Source organism: Anolis carolinensis, chromosome 6, assembly GCF_035594765.1.
Source record: "Anolis carolinensis isolate JA03-04 chromosome 6, rAnoCar3.1.pri, whole genome shotgun sequence".
NCBI classification, from domain to species: Eukaryota; Metazoa; Chordata; class Lepidosauria; order Squamata; family Dactyloidae; genus Anolis; species Anolis carolinensis.
The window spans coordinates 59,915,975-59,936,440 of NC_085846.1; the positions used below are offsets into that span (position 1 = coordinate 59,915,975).

The 20,466-nt window shown below is 40.3% G+C and overlaps 1 protein-coding gene across 1 annotated transcript in view; it reads right to left on the reverse strand.

Moving 5' to 3' along the window:
- itga9 (integrin subunit alpha 9) overlaps positions 1 to 20,466 on the reverse strand; it is a 404,663-nt gene that overhangs the window by 86,111 nt on the left and 298,086 nt on the right. Inside the window, exons 19-22 of the mRNA XM_008112818.3 lie at positions 13,116 to 13,208; positions 7,923 to 8,002; positions 1,598 to 1,681; positions 1,022 to 1,130 (exon numbers count right to left, since the gene is read on the reverse strand). Of these exons, the coding sequence (XP_008111025.1) occupies positions 1,022 to 1,130; positions 1,598 to 1,681; positions 7,923 to 8,002; positions 13,116 to 13,208 (366 nt within the window). The remainder of the gene's footprint in view (positions 1 to 1,021; positions 1,131 to 1,597; positions 1,682 to 7,922; positions 8,003 to 13,115; positions 13,209 to 20,466) is intronic.

The following is a 20,466-nucleotide window of genomic DNA, read 5'->3' on the forward strand; positions in this document are numbered from 1 at the left end:
ACCACCACTACCTCAACAATTTCTCACCAACACCACCAGACAAGGCCACAGCAACGCGTGGCCGGGCACAGCTAGTTCCATATAAAAACACAACAGCAGTAACATATAGTTGTTGTGTGCCTTCAACACAATTCCAACTTACGTCAACCCCAAGGTGAACCCCAAGGTGAACCATGGGAGGGGTTTATTTAATTTTTTTTTGTAAGATTTGTTCAGAAGGGGGTTGTTTTTGCCTTCCTCTGATGATGAGGCTGGATCAAACAAGCTTTTGAGAATGTCTAGTTTCTAGTTGTTCTACGCAATTGCTATGCAGCCTTGCACTACATCACATGCCCTTGTCCCATGGTTGCACCTTTGCACTTATCACATTTGCTGCCCATTGTTTACAACCTGGCAATGTTTACAGTTGCTTACTGCTAAATGAGCACCATTTAAATTGAGTTTTAAGTTATTTTATATGCTTATTTGTTTTATTTAATTGCATTTTATATTGTGTTTTATTTTATGTTCTGTTTTTAGGCACTTTTGTGCCATGTGTAAGCCGCCCCGAGTCCCTCCGGGGAGATGGTGGCAGGATGCAAGAAAAAAGTTGTTGTTGTAGGAAAATGTTGTTGTTGTTGTTGTTAGTAGTAGTAGTAGTAGTAGTAGTAGTACTGCCATAAGATCCATTTCAATGCAGTTAATCTGCATTCTGAAACTGGATTTGATGGCAGTGTAGATCCAGCCTGAGTGTGACTTGCCAAGGCCACCCAGTGGGATTTGAACCACAAACTCCAGAGACATAGTACTGTACAATGCTAATAGATAAATCAATAACAATGCTAAACTAATTTACCATGCAAGAACAGTACCATAAATCCATATTTTTACTAAAAAGAAAAACCAGATAAAAAGGACTCTCTTGCCTATGTGATTTTTACAAAACAATCCAATACGTTTTTACTCCAGCATTCAATGGGGTTTTCTTCCAAGTAAAATTAAAGTATACTTAGCACAAAAGACTGTTATGCATAATTTTTACCTGAAGAGTGAAGTTGAGGTCCTGAAAATGACATTCAAAATCTTCCAGCTGAATAAACTGAGAGGCTGCCACTGACTCACCGTAAATGAAAGAACTGGGGGACACCACACTGAATGAGAGAAAGTGGAAATAATATGAGATTGCAAAAAGAGAAAAAAGGCTTTGTTTTCTGTTTTGATACCCTTTGAAAATTATCTATCTCTTGCCCTGACTGTGAAATTAAACAGAACAGTACACAGCCAGACCTTCCTGTGACCTGTACTATCCCAGAACATTTGACCGCAACCTTTGGTCTGTCAAATCTGAACCAAAACATCTGACTTGACCTCAGAAATGACGTTTCTTTAAAAAGTTAGATCCTAATGCTGTAATTAATGCCTAATGTTTTGTGCTTTAAAAGAGTAATAAGGAAAAGAGACATTTTTATCATTTTTTCTGAGTTGAAAGTCTGGAAGTTTTTAGTGAAAATAAGGAAACATTCTATTCATGTAAACATGGGTAACATGCCGGTTTGCAACTAACTTAGAAGACATGCTTAAAATCACTGCCAGAATTGCCCAATGATAAATGCCTTACCCTGTGATGGAGGAGTCCACTTCATGCATGAGAGGAACAGAGAGGGTGAGAGAGTTGTCATGGAGGTTGTGTTCTAAGTTCCCACTGTACAAAATGAATGAGAATTAAGATTGCTGAATAAATGATCTTAAAATTGACAACAACAGTCAAATGTAATTTGATGAATTGGTGACCCTTCCGCTCTACCTAGTTATAGCAGTTTGATTCTGTTTAATTGTCACAATGCCATTATATGGAATACTGAGATTTGTACTTGGAATTCTCAGCCAGATAACCCTGGTGCCTTACCAAACTACAAACGTCAGAATTGCATAGGATGCAGGCACAACATTCAAAGTGAATCACAGTGTTATAATTGTGTTGCATGGAAGAGCCATTCATTCTTTCCCTCTGGATGACTTTTCTCTTTCAAAGCTATCCTTACATGTAAATATTTACTCCATTCTGATACTAAAATGAGATCAGCTTTAAAGTGAAATATGAAAACTATGTGCACGTACAAAAGCCAACATCAGATTTAGCCTGATTGTGTTGTTCTTTGGCCAGGTTTCCGATTGCTTCATCTGTGTTTTCCCTTTTAGCAACAGCATTTAGATATACTAATCTCCCATTCAAGCAACATGAGATACAAAGGGGATATTTATTGGCCAAAAATCCTGAATTGTTGGATGGTTGCTTGGCTCATGATAGGCCTAGTTCTTTTTATGGTTATGTCCTCAAAATGGGTCATCTGAATAACTGATAAAGGGCTAACTATGCCACTCAGTACTACAAGATTCAATTTATCACTAGTGTGCTTGAAAACAAATGTTGAGAAGAGCATAAAAGCAAGTTAGAAATAAGTTTCACAAATTTGAAAATATACATCTGAGAAGCCACCTGGACTTCTCTATTGTACAGTGCCACTGGATGCAAGAAATATTAGACATATTTTTGTTCTCTTGCACAATATATCACTATACATTTCAGAATCATGGGGCAAAGTTTTCTATGGTCAATTCTCACTTCAATGTAAGTATGCATTCACTGTGCACAAATATTCCTTTAAAAATGGGAAAGAGCCTTAGCTATCTAAAGATCTGAAAGGCTATTAGCTGTATCTCCCTAGTTCACACCTTTTCACATGTTAGAACCCAACATGTTTTTTATTATGTTGAAGAAGTTTCTTCATGGGGGAAAGTTCTCATATGAATTCTCCCACACAGATACACACACTTAAATTGATTACATTCTAGCCTAAACTAAATTGTTATTACAAGGTTAGATCAAAATTGTGAAATCATCACTCAGTATGTTAATATCAAATATATGTTTCTCCTGTAGTTAGGTCTAACAATTTGATTTAGGCCCTAGGAAACTTAAGTCATATAATTGTTTTTAATGCATAAAGCAATTTTTCATCTTTTGGTCCATCCTTCCTATTTTACTTTCCTTTTTTAATGATTGGAAACTTTGTTGTCTCTCCAAATGTGTTATGGATGGATATTACCATTTAGGTGACATAAGGATCCATGGGTAGGCAATGCTTCTCTATTGGTATAGAATAGTTGCCACAGTTTCTAAACCAATGCCAATGAATACTCATTTGCCTATTCACTGCACAAAATTGATATTGAATAGTGTGTCTTCTAAATTTTTAGACTGTAGAATTAGGACCAGCTTCTCATCCTGTGGCTTCTGTCAAACTGATCTGATACATTAAACTGACCACTAATGCCCACATGAAAAATGAGCAAATAATCCAAGTGGTGAGAATACTCACAGCCAGATCATCAGAAAATTGATGTTTTGTTTGAGTTTTTGGCAACTAAATCAATACCAGAGGTAAGAGGATTTAAGCCAAAAGCCAAAGACTAAAATGAGATTACTGCAGCCAACAGGAAATTGCAAAATCACAGTGATGGCATGAGTCAGCTCAGCATTTATTCCTTCCACAAATATGTCCTTTTATAAACACAAGGTGGAACATTATTGAAAAGCCTCTTTTAACATCCCTGTACATCACATAAACATTTGACATTAGAAGTATATAACTGCCTTTTCCAATATATGTTACGGTATTTTCTATTCTATAAAATACCGTAATACGTTGAGTTAAGAGTTTAATTTATCCCACGATCGAGCTCTTAATTCAAATCACTCTTATCTCTAAGTGAATTTCCCCACTAAAATGCTATTAATCCATTCTGGTCCACTGAACACCCCCCCCCCCCCCCGCCCATTTGTTTTGTTATGGGTTATAAATAATTAAATGCACTGAGCAGTCACATGGAACAATAAAAAAGAAAGATCAACTTCTAAATGGTAGAAGCACAAAGTTGTGGCAAGGAAGCACAAAGCACAAAGTGAAGAGGCAGAAGCATCATTTTCTTCGTACTGTACTCTTCCAGCCTGCCTCCCCCTCTTGCTCTCTATTGCTCTTTCAGTTCATGGAGCCAAACATATCAGGAATAAAACCACACAATCAACTAACCCAAAGTTCCTAAAAGCGGACAAGAGCAAAGTGAACAGCAATCTCCCAAAGTGGACATGAGCATGAGGTACAGAGGTATGCAGCACGGAGGCTGTTCTCTTGCAGCTCTAAATCCCTGTACTCTCGCGCCAATGCTCCCTCTGGCACCAGTGTTCCCCCTTGTGCTAGTGCTCTGTCTGGTGCTCGCTCGTAACCCAAAATGCTGCTTGCATGCAAAAGCAAAAACTGGGCCAAGCGATGGTTCGTAACTCAAAACGCGGGTAAATTGGGATGTTCGTAAGTCAAGGTTCAATGGTATATCAATTCAACTGTTGTGACCACATCACAGCAGCTGAGAAATGTAGTTTCTCAGTTTGAGGGTACAGAGAACCTTCTGCTAGAAATATCTAGTATTATTAACACAGCTACAGTTGCTAGGGCTTCCCTCATTAACTGAATAACTATCAAATCAGTGTGTGCTAGTGGCGAGGATATTTGATATTTTATGTAACTTATTTTATGTAACTCAAGTGACTTTGGGTTGCTGTGAGTTTTCTGGGCTGTGTCGCCCTGTTCCAGAAGCATCCTCTCCTGATGTTTCTCCCACATCTATGGCAGGCATCCTCAGAGGATGCGAGGTATATTGGAAACTAGACAAGGGAGGTTTATAGAAAAGGGTGGCTCACCCTGGACCTTTCACAAATATATGAACCTCCCTTTTCTAGTTGCCAGTATAGGCCCAGTAGGTAGGTAGGTACTTCAATCTACTGAGGCCATCCGGGATTTTGGATGGATGGGGTGGGGGTTAGACCTGCTACCTACTATAGACAGTCCCGCTGGAGACCACAGCTTTTTTACCATCAATTAGGGCAAATGGGGATTGCTGTCCAGCAGCATTTGGAAGACTACTGTTGACCACCCCAGATCTAAGAATTGATTTAGAAATTTTAGTACTACTTTGAGTTAGTTGAAGACCACTGTTGACCACCCCAGATCTAAGAATTGATTTAGAAATTTTAGTACTTTTATCAATTTTAGTTGATTATCTATTAAATGACTGGTTTGCTGAATTCAATATTGTCTACAGTACCTCGTCCCAAGACTTTCAGAAGAGTGGACTGCCACAGCCCTACACAGAGATGCTAGGTAGTGAATTTGCAACCCACGACATGGCAATTCAACTATAGATCTTTAAGGCAGAGACAACATTTGAATGATGGACTTTTTTGGTTCACAACTCAGCTTGGATCTACACTGCCCTATTTTCCAGGATCTGATCCCAGATGCTCTGTTTTGAACTGGATTATATGAGTCTACACTGCCAGATCATCTGGGATAAGTGGATAATCTGGGATCAGATTCTGGGATATAGAGCAGTGTAGATCCAGCCTTAGTCTCTTTGACACTATCCTTAATGTTTTTCCTCATGTAATAAGAGAGAAGAATAACAAACTGTTTTGCACATACTTCTTTCTCTTGTAAGGATGATTGGTTTAGTAAAAGGTAAAGGTTTCCCCTGATGTTAAGTCCAGTCATGTCTGACTCTGGGAGTTGGTGCTCATCTCCATTTCTAAGCCGAAGAGCCGGCATTGTCCGTAGACATCTCCAAGGTCATGTGGCTGGCATGACTGCATGGAGTGCCGTTACCTTCCCGCCGGAGCAGTACCTACTCACATTGGCATATTTTCGAACTGCTAGGTTGGCAGAAGCTGGAGCAACAGCGGGTGCTCACTCAGCTCCCAGGATTAGAACCTGTGACCTTTCGGTCTGCAAGTTCAGCAGCTCAGTACACACTTCGCCTCCAGGACTCCGTGATTGGTTTATGCAAGGAAAATAACATTAAATCAGTAGGCTGTTGCAGCATTCCATTGGATTGGAAGCACAACAAAGGTCAGCCTTCTGTTTGGATCAACTGTTCTCCTTGTTTAATAAAAGCATTTTTTAGAATATGGGTATAAGGAGTCAACTGTCAGATGTGGCAAATTCACTTAGCAAATAGACGAGCAGCCTAGAATGCTGCATGATCTTGTCTCACACACCTGTTACCTCTTAAGAGTTACTTTCTTCTTGAGAATCACGGAGCAACTGTTGCTTCCTTTCTCTCATCCATCTCCAACTGTTGTGCATGGTGGCTTCATTTTTATTTGTTTGTTTTAAAGAGGATATTAAGAACTGTAATATTAGATGTGACATGGGAAATGGCAACTGTGTATTTTTATGCATCTACCATCACATTTAACCGCAACTTCAAGCAAAGCAGCAGCTTTTTCTTTCAAAAAAGTAGGCCTGAGCTCAATAGTTCACAAAGCCAAGCAATGATCATTCCCATGTGAATATAACTATTTCCTCTGGCTAATCGCAGAAGGGTTTGCCGCTTTATGACTTAGAAGCAGGGGAAGTGTGCATTGAGCACCACAGTTTTCAATGAGGAATCTATAGTCCAATGGAGACTTGGCATAAACTCTCTCCTAGCAGACTTAAGGATACCCCAGAGAGCCCCCAAACATCCAGCTTAGTTGCCTCACAAGGATTTTCAAACCAGGAAAAGAAAGCCCTATAAGTAACTCTGTATATGCCAGTATTCAGGCCACCAATATCAAACAAATGTTAACAGCATTCTGGCTTGCGAAGTGCAAGGATTTTGTTGTTGTGACTGAAAAGCACAATTAAATTAGCTTAGTGCAAGCAAGGATGGAAGGAGTAAATATTTGCCAGCTATAAGATTATTTTTTTTCTGCCTTGACAGAAAGCATACAAAAGATTAGTCAAAGCAGTCCAGAGCCAGTGGGGATCATTGATTATACATCATGCACAAGTTGTGGCTGTGATGAGTAATCCCTATATTTAGAGAGATGCTTTCTTGGCCAGTTTGGGAATAGTGCTTATAAATGAAATAATGTCTTTATATCTTGCAACTTCAGCCATCACAAAATGGGAAAAGATTAAAACAATGCATTGAGGAATTTTTGTGAGCTATTATTGGGTTTAACATCAAAAGCTCTCTGTATAGAAAAACTTTAGGGATCCTACTAAATCATATATGAAATCATGTTCTATGTTTTCCATTACTGATCTGAGCAGAGCGTTGAAGCACTGAATTCCAGAATCTATGGGAACCCTCCCATAACTACAAATGGATTCATTATCTGTGTCTCCAAACCTTTCATTTTTTTTCCAAATTAGGAAATGAACAAACTGGCTGAAAGAAGTGCTTGTGTTATGGACATAGAACAACCAGACACATTTGAAAATACGTTTGCAAAACTGTAGGCTTGACATAATATATTTTTCATATCCAGACTGGAAAAACACAGAAAAGAATCTATGCTTTGAAGATCCAAGGATGTAACTATAATGTATCTCACAGCAGCAGAACACAATATAAATAGCTAATGTGAAAGCAGCTCAAAGCTACATTTCAAAGAATTAACAATTAGGAGATGGACAGTGCCAAATATTTAAGAGTCTGTCTGGTCCTGTATCATTGATACTGCATTCTTCCTTATGAGGAAAAAGAAAGGTCCTTCTTAATACACTTATTTTAATCCCTCTAGGACTCGTCCTAAGTATTATGACTTTCTGAATAGTCTCACGATCTATCCACTAGATTATCAATTTTGTTCCCTGTGCAGACATCATGCTGAAGGAAGCATCTGCCAAATTTTACACAACTGCAAAACATAAACAAAAAACCTTCCAATCACATACAGTGGCTTGGTCCATCAGAAACAGAGCATCCCCCGTTTACAGTAGCTAAACGGTATTAGAGCTATCCCAGTGAATGTAACATGAATGTAATTGATCAATCCCAAAAAGAGAAATTCCTGCAACATATGATGATGAATGTGGTTTTTGTTTTTGTTTTTTTTTTACCTTTGAGCAGTGACAAGGAATGAGAGACTCTCCTCTTCACCGGACAAATGGCTGGTGTCAAAGATAACACTGAACTCATACTAAAGGAAAAGGAAATCAGCATTCAGTACATGGTAGATATTGAAACATGAAATATAGATAAATTAGGTACTTTTCTGTCATCATGTTTTTGTAATTTTCTAAAACGTATATATTTAATATAAGTTCTCATTTTCCAGAGTTGAAATGCTTACAAACATTCAGAACCATACTGGTTTGCTGGAATAGTTTTGATTTTTCAGACCTATGAGGAATTCTTTGAGTTGAGTACATAAATCAATTTTGATAGTGTACAGGGTTGACATGAATCAACGAGAAGGAAGAAAACTGCTCAGTTTTCCCTGCTGAGTTGTATTAGGATTTCATAACACACATTTCCACCCGCCCCCTGATTTCTAAACACTTCTAAAACAGTTCCCAGATGAAGCATCATGGAGCCCATCAAACAACACAAACAGAAGTTCACCTGTCAGCAGGGCCGGTCTAACGCTAAAGCGGCTGAAGCGGCGGCTTCGGGCGCAGGTGGAAGGGGGCGCTGTGGAGGCCTAATTATAATGCACTGCGCACCATCGCTCAAAAGCGCCCTCCCTCTTCTCCCTCTTTCCCCCCCCCTCCTTCCGCTTTTACCAGCTCTCCCTTTCTGCCTTGCAGCAAGGCTTTGAGGCTGTGGAGGGGGCGGGGCCTAAGGCCACGGAGGGCACGCACCTCCCAGGAGACCACGCCCCCTACTTCCGAAGGAGTGCCTTGGAAGTGCCCTTCGGCCCCGCCCCCTCCGCAGCCCAATCAAGATGGCGGTTCTCATGGGCTGTCTGGCCATGTTCCAGAAGCATTCTCTCCTGACCTTTCACCTGCATCTATGGCAGGGACCCTCAGTCGTTGCGAGGTCTGTTGGAAACAAAGCAAGTGGGGTTTATATATCTGTGGAATGTTCAGGGTGGGGAAAAGAACTCTTGTCTGAGGCACGTGTGAATGTTGCAAATGGGCACCTTTATTAGCATTAAATATCCTTCAGCTTCAAACCCTGGCTGCATTTTGCCTGGGGTAATCCTTTGTTCGGAATTGTTAGCTTGCCCTGATTGAGGATCTCCTAGCGCCCTCCCTCTTCTTCCTCCCTCCCTCCCTCCTTCTTCTCACTCCTCCTTCTCCCTCCTCTCCCTTTCTGGCCTTCTTCCTCTTTCCCCTCATTTCCTTCCTTCCTTCCTTCCTTCCTTCCTTCCTTCCTTCCTTCCTTCCTTCCTTCCTTCTTTCTTCCTCCTTCCCTTCTTCCTTCCTCATCTCCTTTCTACTGCAGGGACATTCATTGGCCGTATCCCCAGTCTCTCTGTGAGTTTATATCTATGTTCCAGAAGCATTCTCTTCTGACGTTTCGCCTGCATCTATGGCAAGCACCCTCAGTTGTTGCGAGGTCTGTTGGAAACAAAGCAAGTGGGGTTTATATATCTGTGGAATGTTCAGGATGGGGAAAAGAACTCTTGTCTGAGGCACGTCTGAATGCTGCAAATTGGCACCTATATTAGCATTAAATATCCTTCAGCTTCAAAGCCTGGCTGCTTTTTGCCTGGGGTAATCCTTTGTTGGGAGTTGTTAGCTTGCCCTGATTGAGGATCTCCTGGCGCCCTCCCTCTTCTTCCTCCCTCCCTCCTTCTTCTCCCTCCTCTCCCTTTCTGGCCTTCTTCCTCTTTCCCCTCCTTTCCTTCCTTCCTTCCTTCCTTCCTTCCTTCCTTCCTTCCTTCCTTCCTTCCTTCCTTCCTTCCTTCCTTCCTTCCTTCCTTCGTCCCTTCTTTCCCCTCCTTCCCTCCTCATCTCCTTTCTACTGCAGGGACATTCACTGGTCATTTCCCCAGTCTCTCTGTGAGTTTATATCTATGTTCCAGAAGCATTCTCTTCTGACGTTTCGCCTGCATCTATGGCAGGCACCCTCAGTGGTTGCGAGGTCTGTTGGAAACAAAGCAAGTGGGGTTCTTCTCTCAGTGGTTGTGAGGTCTCTTGGAAAATAGGCAAGTGGGGTTTAAATATCTGTGGAATGTTCAGGGCTGGAAAAAGAACTCTTGTCTGAGGTACCTTGATTAGCATTAAATAGTCTTGCAGCTTCAAAGCCTGGCTGCTTTCTGCCTGGGGTAATCTTTTGTTGAGAGGTGTTAGCTGGCCCCGGTTGTTTCCTGTCTGGAATTCCTTTGTTTTCTGAGTGGTGTTCTTTATTTACTGTCGTGATTTTAGAGTTTTTAAAATACTGACGTTTCGCCCACATCTACTAAGTTTGTCCCCACTTCAAGTAAATCACCCCAGCCTTGCCATCAGAGTTGTCAGAGGTTGAAAAAAAGGTCTGCTCATCATTCTCATGCTCAGCAGAGGACAAGGACTATAGTTATCATGCTGAGAATATTCTTTAAAATGCCAAAGCCTAGTTACTGTAGGCCTATTCAAGCTTCTATCTGAGTAAGAAGGCTAAAACTACCATATTTACATCAATCTCAGCCACACCTGTTTGCCTAAATGACTATTCCAAAATTGAGATGCACATTACATTTGTGTAATACAGTAAAGACAAGTGGGTTGCTGTGAGCTTTCTGGGGTGTATGGCCATGTTCCAGAAGCATTCTCTCCTGATATTTCGCCTGCATCAATGGCAGGCATCCTTAGAGGTTGGAAACCAATCAAGTGGGGTTTATATATCTGCGGAAAGTCCAGGGTGGGAGAAATAAAGAACTCTTGTCTGTTGGAGACAGGTATAAATGTTTCAATTGCTTGGCTGCTTCCTGTCTGGGGGAATCCTTTGTTGGGATGATTTATTATTATTATTATTATTATTATTATTATTATTATTATTATTATTATTATTAGGCCTTGCTCCAGGGAAGGTTCTTCTGCTGTGGCTCCCTACCTATCTATCTACCTTGCCACATATTTTCCACATTGTGTGTATGTGTATGTATATATAAGATACATATATATAGACAAACACATATGCAGGGACCATATGTGCCACGTGTGTGTGTGTGTGTGTGTGTGTGTGTGTGTTCTCTTCATCTCTACCTTTTATTTTTCAGTGATTGGTTTGTCCGGGGGGGGGGGGGGCAAAAATACTGCTTGCTTACACTTGAAAATTACCTAGGGCCGGCCCTGCCTGTCAGGGAGAAATCATCTTCTGAGCTCATGATTTGAATGGAAATGGGAGAAAGTAGTGAAAAACACGTGGGCTGGGAATCTGTCAAATTTGCATGTGTCGGAACTGCTTTGGTGATGTGGAGTAATGCGTGGTATCCTACTAAGCAGGGAAATAATTTCCCCCCAAAATCCTCCTTTATGAGCCTGGAATGGTAATTTTTTAAATTAATTAAATCCGCAATTTTAAAATGTCACCACTTTGTTTTTCCTGTCACTTCTCCTTCATAGTATGGCTTTTGAAATTGCACTACTGATAGCTTTTTAACTTTGTCCCCCCCCCCCATTTTTTAATTCAACTATAGTAAGTTCTAGTACCTAGTAGGTTTCAGACTTCTATTATTGATAGTAATGAGAATTGGAAGAAAGGCGAAGAGCCCAGAGAAGAGGTGTCTGCCTTGAGAACAATGCCTTCTGTATCCTTGAGAGTAAGGTGATTGTGAGGAAAGGAGAGGAGCCCAGAGAAGGAGTGCCTGTCTTAAGAACAATGCCTTCTGTCTCCTCTATGAATGGTTGAGCTAGAGGTGGAAGAAGGCAATCCTGTGTGATGGGGGTAAGTAAATTCTCTGTATACTTTAAAGACAGAATCCCATGCAAAGAAGATGATTCCACATGTAAAGTCCAGAATTCCAGACTATCTAGATCTGTGGTTCTCAACCTGGGGTCCCCAGATATTTTTGGCCTACAACTCCCAGAAATCCCAGCCAATTTACCAGCTGTTAGGATTTCTGGGAGTTGAAGGCCAAAATCATCTGGGGACCCCAGGTTGAGAACCACTGATCTAGATCCTTTAATATCTTGATCCTATCTTTAAAGTGTTGGGTAACCTTCCCAGTTTTGCATCATCCACTTTCACAATTAACTTGGATGACAACTTCCATGGCAATCTTGTCTTGTTCTTGTAAGAAACATTATGCCAAAAGAAACACCTTCCAGTATCAATTACTTCAAATTTATCTCCTTGTGTAACTGAAGCTTGTGCAAAGGCTTTCCACAGCAGTGTTTCCTCTTCCAGGTTCAAAGAACAATCCAACAGAAAAAAACAAGAGAAAACTGAAAACTTAACAAAACTTAACAAAAACAGGTCATAGGTTGTCCAGAAAATCAGGCTCAACCCTAAGTAAAATGAGACAACTACTGCTGATGTTCTATGTCAAGAAAAAGCAGGACATTTGTGTAAATTCATTGTTTTTAGACTCGGTGAGGTGTCTACTTCAAATGGTGAAGCATGTGTCATGTCTGCTCACTCCTGGCTGGCTCTCAATAGCCAGGCAGGCTTTTGAAGCAAGATAGCAGAATTCCTCTGTGAATGTTGCTCTTCCTTCTTCTACTTCTGGTTGCAGGGCAAATTATACCATGCATGTTATAACTGTACTACTGATGGAGAGAGATTTTACCTTCACTGACCTTGAGTAACAAACTTAGAAGACTGGAGCCCATATCATTTGCTGCTCTGCCTCAAGCAGCAAAGTGGCTTTGCAACATTCAGAAACATTGCCAGATGAAACAACATAAACCCAGATAGTGAGTTAAATAAATATGACAAATAAAAGTTTGGAAAGGAGATAATAATAAAGTGTGTTTTTACTGGCTCTGTGTTGTATATAAATGAACTCTACATATTTTGCATAACAGGCTGAAAATACATCAGAGTAACTAAGGTCAGAAATGGTGGACAGCTCACTTACAAATATTTGTTGAGGAAGCTTTACAGAATCAATTTCAGGCAGCTGGAAAAATATTCCATTTTAATTCCTACTTCCATTAGGATTCCCTGGTCATGAAGTGCTATGACAGCACTACCACTGAACTCTGTGTAGAGATGAGTGATCAGCATCAACTGAGCACCTTTATAGAAGAACTAGAGAAGTGACCATGGCTGCTTTGTGGCCAAAGAGGAAAACCACAGAGTATTCACAAAGTAATCAGTGACCCACATATTCTCTTCACATACAGGGAAGCTCATTGTTATTGGAAGCCATAAGACATTACCTTGGACTTTGATCTCATGAAGGGAAAGCCCACACTGCACTTAAGGAAGTCCGAGTCTGGTTCTAGTAATTCACATGCAATGCCCATCTCTTCCTGAAAGAAGGAAAGAAAGATGTTTTGTTATGTTTTAAAATGCTCAAGGATATCAAACTGCAGTAAAGAAAAGAAAATGTTGGTATGGATCCAAACAAAATGAATTATTCTCACTTAGAAGTATGCCCCATTAAATTCACTGGGTACCTACTTACTATTTCCTTCTCTCTAGGCACATACAGGACTGTACATTTCATCTCCACTGAAACCAATGGGACATCAATCATGATTAATCTGAAACCAATTTTAGTAATACCTAAGGCCAACTAAATTACTCTGGGCCTAACCCCATGTTTTCCAGCTTTAAGATAGCAAACCCAATGGAGCGAAACAGTATCTTTGCAAAGATCATTTCTAGAAAATGAAATGGTTAAAAAAGATGTATACTGTGTGCTTTTCTTCTTTTTAATATTTTAATTAAGATTTTAAACGGAAAAAAACAAATAAAACAACTATACTTATGCATAAACACAGACATACCTAACAACAATTCCATATCAAACTATACAACATATATATTTAGTCTAATTACATATAAGTGTAAACTATATAGAAATATACATACATTGATTCCAAAAGTAAATTAATTGCTTCCCTTTTTCAGTTTTTCCATAATTTGGTGTTTTTTTCCTCTTCTACCTTAGATCCCATGAAGGGTTTGCTTCTTATTTCAACATTAACAAATAAATATCCCAACAGTTTATATTTCCAAACCTATACATAAAGTCATTCTCTTTCCCTGTGATACAAGATATAATGGCAAAAAGATTTCCATTCTTCTGAGAATGTGTCAAATAACTGTGTGCTTTTCAAGATATTTCAGAATTTCAATTACTTTGGGAGAAATCTATCGTGGGTTTTTCTCAACAACATTTGTTCAGAAGCGTTTGTCATTGTCTTCCTCTAAGGCTAAAGGAGCAATGATTTGCCAAAAATCACTCAGTTGTTTTTGACGGCCAAGCAGTAATTTTAATCCTGAGACCCTGAATCTTATTCCAATATCCAAACCATCACACTGGTTTTCATCTGGTGATTATCAGTGTAAAAAAGTAGAACAGTTATATAAATTAATGATCCATGAACTAAAGCTGGTCCATGAACTGTTGTGTGCTTATCCCTGGTGAGTTTCCAGGAATGAATAAACCATTGTAGCCAATGGCACAAATATGCCAGTCCCCACATGCAGAGGCCTAGGTGATGAACAAGTGATCTCACTCAATACGAGATAGCTTTTAATATTCCTGGGAAGTCACATGTAGATACGTCTCCCTGAAGACCCTTCTTGAATCTATGAAACCCTGCTCAACCTTTCCAGATGTGTATACACATGTTAATACCATACACGCTACAAGAAACACTAACACAACACTAATTCTCCCTGCAAATGAGACGGCCACTTTAAGACTCTTCATACTATAAAGCCATATTTCCAGGGCAGAATAGTGACTTATTCTTAAAAAATAAACTTAGATTATTTTGAGAAGATCCATGAACTGATTGCTATCATCCATGGAGAGGAAACTCAAAGGACAACAGCAAAGATAAGCTACAGTTATTCAGAGAATTTTGCACTATAAAAATAGAACACATATTTATGGTCTACACACAATTTTAAAAGAATAAAATAAAATAAGACTATTTTCAATGTTACTTTAAAATGGAAACAATTTTTTGTGTCAGGAGAGACTTGAGAAACTTAAAGCCGCTTCTGGTGTGAGTTAATTGGCCGTCTGCAAGGAGGTTGCCCAGGGGATGCCCGGATGTTTGATGTTTTACCATCCTTGTGGGAGGCTTCTCTCATGTCCCCCCATGAGAAGCTGGAGATTACAGAGAGAGTTCACTCTTTCTCCCCGGATTTGAACTAGCAAGCTATCAGTCAGCAGTCCTGTCGGTACAAGGGTTTAATCCAATGCGCCACCGGGGGCTCCATTAAAACCAATGACAATGAATCAAATACCACCACTGAATATTATCATTACTTCAAATACCCCATATATGTACTTGTGTATAAGTTGATACATTGAAATAAAAAACTGGGTGGACTTAGTCATTGAGCAATGTGAGTTCTAGACCTCAATCCTTATCAAAAATAGAACCATCCTCTTCCCTGGCAAAAGGCAAGAGCTTTGTTCATCCTGGAAGAACATAAAAGACACACCAATCCCCTCTCCTCTCCACCATAATGACACTTCTGCTCTTTTTGAATTCCTGGGTGGGGAAAGTGTGACAGTAGCAAGGGGTGGTTGATCCTAAGGCTGAAATTGTGCTTTCCCTCTCTGCTGTCTGCTTTATACAATATATACAAATTCATGATATATCTTGTATAAATCAGCCAGCAGAGTAGTCCTAACTCCCCCCAACTGCTGTCAGGTGAAGGCCAGGAAAGAATGGAAGATGCTCTTCTGTGGGCGGTTGACACCTCCATCCGTGACCTCAGTTAAGTAAATTTAGCAGAACAATGCTGTTTCAGATGATGGCAAGTCCCAGAACAGGGCTCCCAAGGGTAGAGGCAGAACTGAATCTGGACAGCAATTGCCCTTTTATTTACCCAGGAGCTAATAGGAAGAGTCCCTTACCTATTCCAGACTAAGAATGGCATAGGTACATACCTCCTTCCTGTTTGGAAGCAGAGTGATTACTTTAAAAAATCTCACTGAGGAGGAAAGTATAAAGCCTCTCTGACTGCTGTTAACATTCCAAGCCTGAACTTAGAATTATAGAATCATGGAGTTGGAAGACGCCACATGGGCCATCTAGTCCAACCCCCTGACATACAGGAAAAACACAAAGTATCCCTGATAGATGGCCATCCAGCTTCTGATTAAAATCTTCCAAGGAAGGCCCTTCCACCACACTCTGAGGCAGAGAGTTTCACTGTCGAACAGCTCTTACACTCAGGAAGTTCTTCCTAAATAACCTCTTTTCCTGTAATTTGAACCCATTGCTCTGAGTCCTAGTTTCCATCGCAACAGAAAACAAGTCTGCTCCCTCTTCCTTATGACATCCTTTCACATATTTATACATGGCAATGATGTCTCCTCTCAACCTTCTCTTCTGCAGGCTAAACAGACCCAGCTCTTTAAGACGCTCCTCATAGAGCATGGTCTCCAGACCATTTTAGTTGCCTTCCTCTGGACACCTTACAGCTTGTCATTATCTTTCTTAAATTGTGGTGCCCAGAATTGGACTCAGTATTCCAGGTGAGGTCTAATCAAAGCAGAATAGAGAAGCACAATGACTTCTCTTGATCTAGACACTATACTCCTTTTGATGCAGCCCAAAATCCCATTGTCTTTTTTAGCTGCTGCATCACACTGTTGACTCAACTTGTTGTCCACAAAGACACCAAGATCTTTTTCACATAGACTTGTCAGAGCCAGGCATTACCCATTCTGTGCATTTCATTTTTTTGCCTAAATATAGTATCTTACATTTGTCCCTGTTGAAATTCATTGTTAGTTTTAGCCCCCCTCTCTAATCTGTTAAGGTCATTTTGAATTCTGATTCTGTCCTCTGGAATATTAGCTATCCCTCCTAATTTGGTGTCATCTGCAAACTTGGTAAGTATGCCCTCTAAATTATTAATAAATCAAAATTATTAATAAAGATGTTGAACAGTACTGGGCCTAGGACCAAACCCTGCAGCACTCCACTAGTCACCTTTTCCAGTATTAAGTGGAACCATTGGTGAGCACCCTTTGGGTTCAATCGCTAAGCAAACTTGAAGACAATTGGTGCCTGTGAGCTTACAATCAAGCAGACATGATATAGAAAGCAAAAGGATCCACTCCTCTCCACACACACATTGCATGGGATTGAGCTATAAAAGTTTTTTTTTTTAAGATTTAAGTATATTTTGGTAATAACTTGTTACAAACATTATGATACATTTTTAAAAATACAGTTGGCCCTCCAAATCCTGAGATTTGGCATACACAAATGCAGTCATCCACATTATGAAAATATTCACACACACACAAATTAGCAAAATACAAACCTTGATTTTTGCCATTTCATAATAGGGACTAGGCTTGATCGATCCATGAAAAATTTGATTCTAAACTCGTTTCAAAACTAGAGGGGGCATTTTTTCGTTTTTGTTGCTAATAACGAATTTGGCCCCCAAAATTTTTCGAAATTAACGAAAATTCATTATTTTCGAAATTAATTCGTTAATGGCGGATGCGCATGCGCGGTGGCCCAAAAACAGCCCGAAGGGGGGGGACTTAGGGGGCTCTCCCGCCCTCATTTTTTGAGTGATCTTCTTCAAACTTGGTACAGTGGTAGAACACATTTAACACTGATAGCTCACCAAAATGTGGAACGTTTCCCTTATCCTCTGATTTTTGGCAAATTTTCATAGCTTTTATAATAAACCATTTTTTAATAATTGCAGAAATCTGTTCCTGGTTTGAAAGTCTTATTTCCTGTTAAATTGGGTTGTCTTTACTGTGAAAGTCATTGCTCTACTTCAGAAACTTTGTTTTTGTGGCTGAAACTTTGTTAAATTGGTGTAGTCCCCGGCTGAGACACAAGCAGCCCCGCTTGTGTTTGAGAGCGGTGAAGGGACAAAGGCACCCCCCCTTCTTTCCCCAAAAGGAGTTGTATTTTGTACAGGGAAGTATGGGATATGCAACTCTTTCCCAAACTTGGCTTAGGATTATCAGGAAGCGTCCCCGGCTGAGACACAAGCAGCCCCGCTTGTGTTTGAGAGCGGTGAAGGGACAAAGGCACCCCCCCTTCTTTCCCCAAAAGGAGTTGTATTTTGTACAGGGAAGTATGGGATATGCAACTCTTTCCCAAACTTGGCTTAGGATTATCAGAAAGCGTCCCTGGCTGAGACACAAGCAGCCCCGCTTGTGTTTGAGAGCGGTGAAGGGACAAAGGCACCCCCCCTTCTTTCCCCAAAAGGAGTTGTATTTTGTACTGGGAAGTATGGGATATGCAACTCTTTCCCAAACTTGGCTTAGGATTATCAGGAAGCGTCCCCGGCTGAGACACAAGCAGCCCCGCTTGTGTTTGAGAGCGGTGAAGGGACAAAGGCACCCCCCCTTCTTTCCCCAAAAGGAGTTGTATTTTGTACAGGGAAGTATGGGATATGCAACTCTTTCCCAAACTTGGATTAGGATTATCAGAAAGCGTCCCTGGCTGAGACACAAGCAGCCCCGCTTGTGTTTGAGAGCGGTGAAGGGACAAAGGCACCCCCCCTTCTTTCCCCAAAAGGAGTTGTATTTTGTACAGGGAAGTATGGGATATGCAACTCTTTCCCAAACTTGGATTAGGATTATCAGGAAGCGTCCCTGGCTCGGATCCCTTGTTTCCAAAAACACTTTTGCGTGGAAAAAAGAAAGGAGAAAGCCCACCCCGCCCGCAAGAAGAAAAATGGCGCAGTAGAAAAATTGCTGCGCCAGGAAAAAAACACCCACAGGACAGCCCTTTGCAAAAACAAAAGAAAAAGAAAGACCCAACTAACACACACCACCCAAACTCAGCCAGCCACCCCACCTTTTCTCCCGGTCTTCACACAGCCATGCTGTGACGCAGCAATCTTTCCTGCCTGCCAGTGCCTGCACCAAAATCTCCCTTCCACCCTCTCCAAAATTCCCAGTGCGACTGAGCCACGAGGCGTGTGCACGCTCAGGACGTCCTACCAGCCCCTCCCCCTGGTTAAACGTGCTCTCTGATTGGCTACAAGGTGCAAACAACACGCTAGATTGCCCCAGTGGACTTAAACAAGTTTGGATGATTTGCCAAAGCATTTTTTAAAAACGAAAAAAAAGGCGCCATAACGGAAAACGGCCAATCGCGGTTCGAAACCGCGATATCCAGGCGTGTGGACAACCAAGGTTCGATATTGCTTCAAAACAAACGAAAATAACGAATCAATAACGGTAAACGGGGAAAACGAATTATTTGAGCAAGCCTAATAGGGACATCATTTTCCCATGCCATTATATATAATGAAACTTGAGCATTCATGGATTTTGGTAGATATATGGTTCCAGCAGATATGAAGAACCAACTGTAACATCATTTTAAAAATTTAATTAATGCATTGTTAAATTATTTTGACATAACGTAATGTTGCTTTTCAATTCCTACATCATTGTTTTTAAATGGAGATTGAAAAGCAACATAATATTCAGGAGTTATATAACGATGTACTTTGTGTAATAAGAAGTATCATAGTGTGAAAAACAAGAAGTAAAAAAATTGGCTCTGAAAGAAAAATGTGTATGTGGTGGAAAACAGGGAGCTAAGAGGAAAATAACAAAAATTTGGGAACTATTTCTTCATCATGCTTTGCATACTTACAGAGACATATATGTTTCTTAGGACCAAATTAATGTTTGGAAGCACAATTAGTACATTTGTTCTAGAAAGTGGTGGAGGAGGAGAAATGAGGAATCAGTATTTTCTTTGGCAGAAAACATAAATTTCCTGCTCTCTTCCATGATCTCATTAGTAAGAGCTAACGCCACACCTACACCCCAGTTCAGCAAATTCTAGTTTCTCGTCTTGGATTTCCAGCTTATTTGGGGAGACTTATCCCAATGAAATCATGACAGAAAACCCGGCTCTTTCCCCCCTTACAATCGAAGCTATTTTTGGAACATGAAATCAGAGGCGTTGACGTACACAGGAAGTTTCCAAATGAAGGAAGGAAAGGGGAAAGATGCATCCTTGGGGGATTTCAACATATTCCTCACACACACGCACACACACACCCAACAGTACTCTACTTTTATAGCTGCATGCTGAAAAATTAACACATACCAAAGCTATTCAGTGTCCAAATGATGACAAAGAAAGTTAGATTACTTAAAAAAAAAACAACAGAGCAACCCCATTCCCCAACAAACACAAACCATGAACACAAAAAAATGTATGTGCAGCTGAAGTCATGCATGTAAGGAAGTTGAGGCACTGCTTCATTTCCAACTGTCATAATTTCTTGGAAGAAGAATAAACTTGGAATTATCTTTTGTCTTGAAAAGGCATTACCAAGTCCTGTACAGAGGAATTTCTCTATAGAGGTATTAAAGATTTGCATAAAATAGTTATCAGGAATTCAGTTGAAGGTCAAATTAAAAGCACTTTTGTGCTGGCTTCCTTAAAATGTTTAAATAGAATTGGCTACTTTGGATGTAAAAATCCAGCTTATGCTTAAATGGAGGGATATTTATTTATTTCACAATATTTGTGTACACATTTCAAAGCAGATAGGGGAGATAGGACAGAATACAAATAAATTATT